Raw genomic sequence first — 12,096 nt, 5'->3', positions numbered from 1 at the left:
GGAATGGCTGGTGAATGTAGAGGGTCATATTAGGAATTATTAGTCAATGCTGGGAGTCAGCTAGGGAATGGCTGGTCAATGTAGAGGGTCACATTAGGAATTACTACTCAATGCTGGGAGTCAGCTGGGGAACGGCTGGTCAATGTAGAGGGTCACCATAGGAATTACTAGTCAATGCGGGGAGTCAGCTAGGGAATGGCTGGTCAATGTAGAGGGTCACCATAGGAATTACAAGTCAATGCTGGGAGTCAGCTAGGGAATGGCAGGTCAATGTAGAGGGTCACCATAGGAATTACTAATCAATGCTGGGAGTCAGCTAGGGAATGGCTGGTCAATGTAGAGGGTCACCATAGGAATTACTAATCAATGCTGGGAGTCAGCTAGGGAACGGCTGGTCAATGTAGAGGGTCACCATAGGAATTACTAATCAATGCTGGGAGTCAGCTAGGGAACGGCTGGTCAATGTAGAGGGTCACCATAGGAATTACTAGTCCATGCTGGGAGTCAGCTAGGGAATGGCTGGTCAATGTAGAGGGTCACCATAGGAATTACTAGTCCATGCTGGGAGTCAGCTAGGGAACGGCTGGTCAATGTAGAGGGTCACCATAGGAATTACTAGTCCATGCTGGGAGTCAGCTAGGGAACGGCTGGTCAATGTAGAGGGTCACCATAGGAATTACTAGAGATGTGACATTGGGAATGGCTAGTCAATGCTGGGAGTCAGTTAGGACTGGATGATCAAAGTAGAGAGTCACATTATGAATGACTAGTCAATGTTGGGAGCTAAGTAAGGAATGGATAGTTAATGTAAATGCTACAGACAAATGCACAATTGAATGTTAAAGTTACCTATAGAGGTAGCTATTCAACACTGTCTACTGTTAATGTTGCTTACCCATTGGTTATTCAGTGTCTAGAGCAGCCAGGTATGGGTTCTCAATAATGTTCTATTTAGATACTAATCAATGGTGGGGTTGGATGGCTGTTCAACGTATGTTGCTCAGGGATCTACTCCATGTTAGCATGTTTCAGGATGTCTATTCCCTGCTAACAGAACCTAGGGATGCATTGGTCAATGTCCATGTCAACTCAGCAATTTAATTTCGATTTCACACAAGGATGCTCTGTTGAGTGAAACATCACCTAGAGATGTCTGTTAAATGTTAATGTTGCTTGGACATAGCCACTCAATGTTAATTTCACCTGTGAGCAAAGTGTTTACGTCTACTTAAAATGACTGCGTAGAGTTTTCCTGTCAATGCGGTAGGGAATGTTAACGCTCTTTACAAGTAAACCTCTATCTGCAGCCTCTCTGGTGCCCATTTCTGGAGCTGGAACTCATAATTCTGTTATGATTTATCAAACAATCCCATCACCTGGTTGTCAGGGATGCATATAAATACATCTCTGTTACATGGTGCATGTTATTTGTGATGATTTTATGTTTTTACTGGCATTCAGGAGCAGCCTCCTGACTGCTTGAGCTTCATATGAACAAATATAATACATAATGTCCCAGAAATTGATGCTGACAGAACATTTCTATGTAATTTTCGTTTTTTTTGTCAAGCACACACATCTCTTACACGCAAAGGAAGAAATAAGCTTATAATACAGTCAAAGAGAGAAACATTTAAAAGAAACAACAAGTTGCCATAGCATATATAAAACGTATTTTCAACTGGAATTGAGTAAATAAGACGTGCTTCTTCTGTTTTCTTAAAAATGCAATAGTCATGTGTGCTAACCTAGAGGACAACTATGGAACCAAGGGCCAGATGTAGGAGCCCTAATACCGGTCGGAAACGGCCGATTTCGGCCGTTTCCGACCGGTATTAGGTTTTCAGATGTAGGGGCATGTTATTTTAAGAATCGGTAATTTTACTGATTCGGTAAATATACTGATTCTGTTAAATACCGAATCGGTATATTTACCGAATCGGTAAATCCATATGTAGGTGACACTCCTGAGAGTGCCACAAGCCCTTAAGAGTCGGTATTTTGCCACACAATCCTATTGTGTGCTAAAATACCGAATTCAGGTGTGCATGCACATCTGTGCATGCACACCTGTGCAATGTGACACACAGACATGCCCTTAGGGCATGTATGTGTGCCACATGTCACACTAGCCTGTACTTGGGGTGCTAGAAGGTGTCAAAGTGACACCCCCTGCACCCTTGCAGGATTCGTTATTTATCGATTCGGTAAATACCGAATCGGTATTGCCCATTGATTCCTATGGGCTTCAAGGCCCATAGGAATCAATGGGCAATACCGAATGTTACAGATTCGGTAAATTAGATTTTTAAATTACCCACATCTGCCTCCTTCTAATTTACCGATTCATAAATACCGAATCGGTAAAATTCGGTATTTATGAGTCGGTAAATTAGATTTACCTACATCTAGCCCATAGTATTGTTCAATAGAAACCTTTTCACATGTTCTGGTATCAGGCAGCCTGCCAACAAATCTACCAGGGATGAGATGGTTTTATCTTGTGGAAAAAGTTTGCCGCCTCTTGCTGCCCAGGGCAAATGTCTTGGTATGCCAAGTTCTAGGTCCGGTACAATATGTGAACCATTTTATGGAGGCCAAATCCCCGTTTCCCCGCCCCCTTAGTCTCCTTACTAAAAGAGCACAATCCATTGCGTTGAAGATAGGTGCAACACAACTAGTAGCCAACCTGCACCCTCCTATGGAAAACCTGGTGCACCACCCCAGAAGCCAAGAAGTGCGCTTTCTGTCCCAGGTCTGGGTCTAAAACACAACGGAAGGGCCGAGAAGCAGTTATCGCCTATACGTTTGTATTTTGATCATAATGATTTTTGTCCAAAACCTCGGAAAGAACTAGCAGGTTAGTGATTAATATATAAGTAGTCAGTGCTGTAGGGATCAGAAAGGCTAATTTTCAAAAAGGGGTGCAGTAGAACTTCTTAATAGGTATGGGATGACTCCCCCCTCACTGTGTAAAGCAGAAGGCAGATAGCAGGACCTACAACGGGAGGAAACTGCCTAAGCATCCATGCGGGGGCTAAATCAGAAGGGCCGTCTGTGAGTTTTAGTGATCCAGGATCCCTTCTTTTGATTCAACAGGGATTGGTTGTAGTGAAAATCAAAAAAAGGTTGTGACAAATGACTTTGTAAAGAGGAAGCTCATGTGTCTTTTAAAAGATTTCACAAAGGAATATATTTAGATCCTTACAAAGTTGGAGGCATAGGTTGGATTTCCTCATAGCAGTGGGATATGTTTTTTGTATTCAATGCTGATGTCACCTGAGGACGCGTTAATCAATTATATGACTTATAAATGTATAATTCAATGTTTATGCTGTCTAAGGATGCCGTCTAGGGATGCCTTATCAGTGTTTATTTTGTGTAGAGATAATTTGTCCATTCTGATGTTGTCTAGGAAAGTCTATTCAATGTTGACTAGGCGTGTGCCACAGGACATCATTTTTTTGTGAACTTTTGCGAAATTTCATGTAAATTATGCAAAGTGTCCACAAAATGTGGTTTGCCGTTATCTTGTGTGAATTGTTCATCCCTTCATTTCTTCATCCCTTTTACACACCAAAGCTCATTTCATCCCACAAATGATCTTTCTAGCCATCTTTCCATATTTCCAATCACCCAGTCATTCTCAAAGCCAACCATACTTTAAATCCTCCAACAATCCAGCCAACTTTGCAACATGTCAACAACTTCGAAGACATGTTTCCAACTATTCAGCCATCTTTCCAGCTAACCACATTTGCATTCATCTAACCTTCCTTACAGTAAGTCATCTTTCTAACCCGCCATGTTTCGAAGCCGAAATCAAGCCATTTTCTAGTCCATCATCTTTCTACGAAACCAACAAATTTCCAACTACTCTTTTTCCAGCCAACATTTATATAACTAACATATTGTATAACACATCAACCAACCATTTATCAACCAAAAACCTTTCCATCCAATCACCTATTTTATCTAATTATCTTTCCAAACAAACAACAAACCATCGCTCTACCCATCAAATCAAATGTTTTTCATGCAAAAAATATATCTTAAAGAGATGTCTCTTGAGTCAATCAACTATATTTTCAACCAGCCAATTGGTACCACCAATAGGATAGCTCAGTGCACAAACTCATCCATTCAGAGTCATGCAGATTCACTTGTACTAAGTTAATTTATTATTATTTAACCACACTTGCACCTTTCCCGTCAATCAGCCAACCAGCTTGCTACCCAAATTAACCATTCACGTGCCTATTTCCTTTTGCATTTTTTCCTATAGCTATCCATTTTTCGTAGCCAGCAAATCTTTCCAACCAACTAACCATTTCAAACAACTGGCCACCGTACTACTCCATGTAACCATCTGTACGTCTCTCCATTGCTCATTGTGAAGTTATCCGGCTACCCAAAAATGCAATCATAGATTCATACATTGATCAGGTGTAAGCTGTTTACAGCTACAGCTATATAGGTGTGCACATTTGCTATAGAAAACATTTTATAAATATGGAGCGGCGGATGCCGCTGAATCATCTTAAAGAAATTGTAAAGTAAGTGTGCACAACTACTGCTCAATCCAGTGGAAATGCTTGTTCATAAACACTGATTTTCCCTAACCTGCCAGCTCAGCTTTTGCTTTTCCTCCTAATTGCTGTAAAAATGTCCAAATCTAATACCCGTAGTCCTTCTGTAGGCTAACGTAGCACCCTCATCCTGTGCTCCTTCACTAACAAAACCTTCCCCCAAAAAGCGACCTACTGAAGACAGTGGCATTCACATGGCAAACCCCCTCTCTTTGCTTCCCAGATCCTAAAGGGGGGTCCAATCCCCAGAAGTCTGCCCCCGAGTCGCCGTGGGAAAAGGATCGGGGCGATTCCACCTTCGACCCCATCTTGGACCCCAATCAGGAAAACACTGCAGGTATGGAGCGCCAATTCCTCTCACCCAAGAAAGTGCTTGCTCGTAACCTCTCTTTAGTTTGCCTACCTTCTTGCCCCGTCCTAAAGACTAATGCCCCTGTCTGTTGTTCTGAGTCTTGACATTCTCCCTATCCCCCTCCACAGGGTGTGTGCACGGTCGCTAGTGCTGTCTGTGTCTCCTGTTTTTTGTGTCGCTCTTGAACTAGCCTTAGCTTGTTTCTCCCTTACCCCGTCTCCATTTTGGCCTGTCGCCGTTGTTACCCCATTGTTGCCCCCTGTGTGGTGGGTGGTCTGCACCAATTGTACAAACCTCACTTTCCGTCAGAGTCTTCCATGTTGGTGGTACAACAGCCTGAAACCTTCTGAAGAGACAACTCTACACCCTTGTGCCACATTCTCCTCCCAACTAACGAAGAAGAGACAGGGGCGTGTCCCTTTGGGTGGGCGTGGAGACTGGTCTTCTCGCCGCTTTTCAATTAAGTTCACATGGTGAAAATACCTTTGTCTTAATTTAATAAAGCAACCAAGCACACAGCAAGGCATAGGAAGGTAGTCCTTTCCCAAAAATAACTGCATTTGTCCAGGGGCTGACCAGGTAACTCCCCGCTCCCGACGTGGTGGCTCGGTGCCACATGACTTCGAAGTTGCACCTCCCCCGGAAATCATGTACGTTCTAAAGTGTCACTGCCAAAAATACACGGTTATGCGCGTCATCCTGAAGTCATATTCCCGCCATCTTCCACAACACCTGGAGATTTAGTTGATAGGTTGGGTTGTGCCTTACAAATTCTCATAATAAAATAAATATAGGACATGGTGCGACACCACAAGAGACACTGTACTTAGTACTGCTGCTGACATCACAATGACGCTATTGGTGGTATCCCATGGGACATCTCTGATGACTTTGTGATGACCTCACTAACAAGATGATCAGGGAGACAACCACATTTTTGAGCACCCCAGTTAACTTGGACTGTGAAACTCTCACCTGGTTTGTGAGATTGGTTGGGAACAGCGCCTGCGTGGAAAGGGAATCGCCTTCCAAGATGTCTGTGGTGAGGCAACACATCTGTGATGTCATTAATGACATCTTTAAGACTGACATGATTGATGTGATTGGTCGCTTGGGACTCTTGCCCATAGAGGTGGATTCACCAAAATGGCAGATGTAACAGAAGCGTCATCAGACCCCCTGATGACATCACAAGAGAACTTAGCCCCTCAAGAGCTTCCTATCTTCTGCTTAGGGGCGAGGGGAGACCAAGGAGTGGAAATTGCCGGAAGTAAACAAAGGTCTTGTGAGTCCTTATAGCCCCTGAGGTCAAGGGAGGCCAGGTCAGTGCCAAGTGCAGCTGCTTCGCTGGTGACCCCAGATTGACCCCTGGTTTTGGTGATCTCCATACAGCCCAAGCAGCCATACACCCCCTCAGAAAAACGCTAATGGTCCATCTCAGTGGAAGTGACGTCGTGATGGAAATATCAGTATCTCAAGGGGGCGGGAACTTGGATTCCCGTGATCTCCCCAAAACCGCCGGCGGAGAAGTCATCTTGAAGGGTGACTTCACACGGCAGGCGGGGGCTGTGCGAGGGAGGGGGGATGCTCTGCCAGGCGGAGCTCAGGGGAGAGCGGGAGGAGGCATGAAAGACAGCCAGGCATGAAAGAGCCGTGAGAACTCACTACAGGGGGACCCCCGGCGCCGTTTAACCTGCCCCCCGGCTACTGCGAGGCACTCCTTACCGACAACATGATTAGCGTCGCGAGAGCTCCGCCGCCGGAAGGCAGCACGACCAGCTCCGTCATCAACACCAAGCTACACCCTCAGCAACATTGCAGGCTCGCAAAACCACCACCACCAACCTCCAGAAGTCACTGGCACCCCACGAGTATCCCACATCATAACCAGCATCACAAAAGGCAACACTACCAGCTCCGTCATCAATACCAAGCTACACCCTCGGCAACATTGCAGGCTCGCAAAACCACCACCAACCTCCAAAAGTCACTAAAACCCCATAACTATCCCCTATCATCACCAGCATCACAAAAGGAAACACCGCCATATTCTCATTGCTGCCCCACATCCTCAACCAACACCACACACCCGCATCACTCCAGACAACCCCACAAGAAAACTGCATTATCAACACCTTCCCACACCCTCACAGCACCACAAACCCAAAGACCACCACCACCAACCCCCAAAAAACACCACTACCCCCACAATCATTACAATCCCACAACCTTAACAACACAACTCTGCAACGCCCGATCAACACCCAAAAGAAAATACTGACCACACCATCCCACACCTTCATAACAGATCTGCAAGGCCATAACCAAGCTTCAAAAAAACACCACCCCACACTTGATCACAAACCAACACCCTCACCAACACCACTAACCTGCAACACCAGCCACCCCCAAAAGACTACCTCACTAACTCCACCCTCATCATCAGTCCACACCCTCACCACACCACAAAGCCTGAAGACCACCAACATCCCCCAAAGGACAAAACTATCACCTCATCACCATCCTACACCCTCATGAACACTACAAGCACACCATTATCATCATCTGCCTCAAGTCACTACCACCATCGTTCGATCTATGTACTAGCAACACCATCATCACGCACATCATCGCAACACACAGTACCACCAGCACCCACCATCATCACTAACCACCACAACTTTTATGACTGCCAACAAGCAACACAATCACTATCCACTGTCATCAGCACCACTGATCAAACTTTCACCAACTCCACCTACCCTAATCCAGCACTAGTATTCCGCCATCTTCATCATTGTACTCCATTACCAAAACCATAAGAACACCCACATCATCGACATCAACACCACCACCAACCAAAAACACTATCACTACACCCCAACATCTCCACAGCCCTGCAAAACCCCAGCCAACCCACAAAAGAAAGTTTTATCATCACAATCCCACACCCTCACAGCAGATCAAGACCATCACCAACCCCTAAATAAAATACCACTAATCGATATTCTCAACAGTACCACAAACCTTCTACACAAGCAACCCCCAAAAGACTACTGCTCTAACTCTACCACGATCACCAATTTACACCCTCGCCACACCACAGCATCACAAGACCACCAACAACCCCAACAGACCGCATCATCGCCATCCCACACCCTTGTGAACACTACAAGCACACAATTATCATAATCTGACTCATGTCATTGCCACCATCACCCCCACTATGAACTAGCAACACCATCAACACACCATCAACAACCGCCGTCACCACTACCCACCACAGCTTTCATGACTTCACCACTGCCAACAAGCAACACAATCATCATCGACCTTCATCACCACCAACCATTAAACTTTCATCAACTCCACTAACCCAGCACCAATATCCCATCATCACCATCCTTCTCCTTTACGAAAACCCCAATCCTACAACAAGAACCCCCGAATCACTGTCATCATCAACACCACATCATCAGCCCTACCAAACAGCAATTCTACCACCACCCACAAACATCAACCTGCACTCAATCATAATCACCCACCATCATCATCACCAACCTAGCAACACAGCACCATTCAATATCATCACCCACAACACCATCGCCACCAGCCATGATCGTCAGCACCCACAACACTCTCAGCAACACCACCAACCATCAAAACCCAACATCATCACCACTATCATGACAACCCACACCCTGACCGGCACCAAAACTCACAATACCACTACGAACCTTCAACATCCAACAGCCTACCCCTCAAGATCACACACCCTCACCAACTTAACAATTCACACCATCATCACCGTTCCAAACCTTCACTATTACTACCAACCAGCAACAACCATTCTCATCACATGCCCCACAGTTACAACAACCCACCATTATCATTACCTTGTGCACCTCCACTAACACTGCCAACTAGCAACACCACCAGCCACCTTTATTACGATCTACTACACCCTCACCAACACCACAAACCTGCAATAATAGGAACTCACCGCCATCACCAGTAGCATCCGGCAATTCTGTCACCAGCCATATTCGTCATCACTTGTTACTCCCTTCACCACCATCACCAACCATTGGCATCTACACTGCATACCTTCAACAAGACTACTAACATGCAACACAACAAATGTCCACCATCTTCACTACTTGCAACCCTCTCACGAACACTACCAAACCCCCAACATTAAAGCAATTTTCACCGTCCACACAACTATCATAAACACCATCACCACCACAAGCAGTAACCAGAACCCCCCTATTACCATGACCACCTGTAACGCCCACTTTCACTCACCATGTCCACGGCAACCCCCATCCCACCACCAACCATAACCACACCATGAGCACCACCCCTTATAATCACTACCATCACCCCTACAATGACCACCCAACACACACACAGCTCACTACCACACCAACCGCAATAACTACTAGTAGCATAAACACCTTGACATCAACTCCTCTACCTCCATCGACAAACACAGCCACCATCATCTCCAACAGTACAACCAACACCACCTCACCCTCAGACAACATCAGCACCCCCAACCACCACCACTTCCCCCCTCACCACCATTCCTGCAGTCATATTAACCACTGCTACTTCCATCCTCACCATGGTTACTACCATCCAGAGTCACCTCCAGCAGCACCCTTACCACACATACCTCTACCAACACTAGTATCTTCACAATGTGTCAACACCGCATCCTCCACCTGCCACTCCCAACTCCATCCGATTCCTACCCCAATACTATAGCCACCAAAACCCTCATCATCTGTACTAGCCACCTCCCACCCCATTACCCTGCTACCAGTTTTTCGTAATTTCTCAGCTGACCTTCTAACAATGTCTCAGTTGGAGATAACACAGCCCTCCCTGCCACCGTTGTAGGCCAAGATGGGTACAATTGGGTAGCGTAATATGACTGCCATCAAGGCTGCTCCAAAGTGGTCCTCTGGTGCACTGAATAAGGGTAGTGGAAAGAGAGGAGGTGCCCAAGGAGGCGCCAGAGAGAGCGGTGACAATAGGAGAAAAGGTCGCACTATAGTGAGCATGATGGGCAGAGGGCAGCCTTCGCATAGCAGTGGTGGAAGGTGGCAGAGGTTTGCTGTACTTGTCACATAGGCATCTTTGAAAACGAATACACATTGGGTAACTGGCACAGTGCCCAGAAGTTTCCTCTGTTTCCACTGTACCTTTGCAAGTGTCAAGCCACCTGTAGAGGTTTCGTAAGTGCTGCATCCATAGTGCGAGATTACCTCGAGAATCATAAGTCTGTTGTGTGGACAAGTGCAGCCTGTAGTCCCATCCTACCCAAGATACAACCAACAAACACAAGCACAGAACATCTGGACTATGGGAAGAGGCAGTCCCAACCCGCTGTGCATATTTTTATTAAATGTAGACTTCGTAAATCCAGGGCTCGAGTCGGGGTACCACGCGGGTGGACGGCGTCCCCCCACTTATTTTACCGGGGGGACGCTGTCCCCCCTGCCAAACAGCTGGACTTCACTCTTTGGCCTCCCTAGGACGAGGAGCTCTGCACCTTTCGTGACGTCACTTCTGTCCTGACGTCACTTCCGGTGACAGCGTGCCCCCACTTCTTTTTTTTACGACTTGTGCCCTGCGTAAATCCGTGGAGATTTTGGCCATTTTCTCCAGGTTTTAAACATTTTGTAAAGTGCCTGCATATTTTGGGTAATTTTGATAAACGTCCTATGGTTTTGTTTCCCTTCGTCGGTTTCACTGTGAATCGACAGCCTGTAAAAGCATCAGAGAGGGGGAAGGAATGGCTGGGTCCAGGGAGGCTCGGGCGACGCTGCAGCCGGGCGGGCTAGCGGCAGAGGCTGGCACTGACATTGGCACATCCTGAATATGAAAGCAGTTCAGCCGAGTGCCCTCTGTGCCAGGGGTTGGGCGCCTGCCGTGTGAGCCATGGTTCTGGAACCCTTCTCAGAGCTGCGATCAATGTAACGCCACCCAATCACAGAGATGGTGCAAACTCCATGCGTCACACCCACTTGTAGCAAATGCGTCAGATCCGGTCAGCGGGAGAGCGGGCGTACGTAGCACGTCCCCAGCGGTGCCTTTTGGAGCACACCACTCAAATATGACTAACTCCCAGTGTGCTCGGGCACTGCCATTTACAAAGACTACATGTGTCATTGAAATGACGGCTACATCAGAGTCGTTTTACTACACAGCAAACGATCGATAATGTGTGACAATCGGGGGTTTGTGTGCATTTTAATATTTGCGCCTCACGCAAGTGTTTTGGTTTGTTTTAATCCTATTAAAATCTTTCTTTCTATTACACTTTAGAATTGCAAAAAAGGCCCTATTTGTCCTATAAAATATTTGTGTATTTTACTTGCAAGTAAATGTATGCGTCCGTTGAAAAAATATTTGCTATTCCCCAGTCAGCCCCTTCTTGTGCCCCAGGGTTGTCGCTTGTTTTACTTCACAAAATTCCCGCCTATTCCGGTCAGAATAAGGAGAAATAAACACCAGTCTGAAATCTCAGTGTGGATGTATGACGTTACAACGCATACTTTTACCACGCATGCCTTTACAACGCGGCTTTTACAACGCATGCCTTTACAACGCATAGTGCTTTGGGGCGCTGGATAGTGAATAGTTTAATTTACTATTCCAACGCCAGTCTCCGTGGATAGTAGGGAAGGTGTTGGATAGTAAATGAAACCAATTCCCTATCCTAGAGCGCCCCCCAGCGCAATGCGTTGTGATGGTTTGCGTTGTAAAAGTTGCGTCGTAAAGGCACTGCGTGGTAAAAGTTGCATTGTAAAGGATGTTTCCCCTCAATGAGCAGCAATTTGTCAGAAGACCTTCCATGACCTTTGACCTCTGCCTGTGATCATGGTACAAATGCAACAAGATACAATAACTAAAGTACTCCTTCTGGCTCATCCTTCTTCTGAACACACATTCGTCTATTTTGAGGGTGCTGCAGTGAGGGTTAAGGTGTTTTTTCGCCTCCGTTCACTCTCCCTTCTCTCAGCTATCGTCTTATTCCAGTCTCTCTTTTCTTAAGGTGTTTTTTCGCCTCCGTTCACTCTCCCTTCTCTCAGCTATCGTCTTATTCCAGTCTCTCTTTTCTTAAGGTGTTTTTTCGCCTCC

The 12,096-nt window shown here is 46.1% G+C and overlaps 1 protein-coding gene across 2 annotated transcripts in view; it reads left to right on the top strand.

Moving 5' to 3' along the window:
- The window catches only part of EFNB3 (ephrin B3), a 291,310-nt gene that overhangs the window by 266,592 nt on the left and 12,622 nt on the right, over window positions 1-12,096 (top strand). Inside the window, exon 4 of one of the 2 annotated variants that reach the window (XM_086946067.1) lies at window positions 4,813-4,926. The exons of the other annotated variant lie outside the window; for it this stretch is intronic. Within the exon in view, the coding sequence (XP_086802193.1) occupies window positions 4,813-4,926 (114 nt within the window). The remainder of the gene's footprint in view (window positions 1-4,812; window positions 4,927-12,096) is intronic. 2 annotated transcript variants of the gene reach the window in all.

Source organism: Lissotriton vulgaris, chromosome 12, assembly GCF_964263255.1.
Source record: "Lissotriton vulgaris chromosome 12, aLisVul1.2, whole genome shotgun sequence".
NCBI lineage: Eukaryota > Metazoa > Chordata > Amphibia > Caudata > Salamandridae > Lissotriton > Lissotriton vulgaris.
The sequence above is the reverse complement of the archived record's forward strand: the minus strand, read 5'-3'. Positions and strand labels throughout refer to the sequence as shown.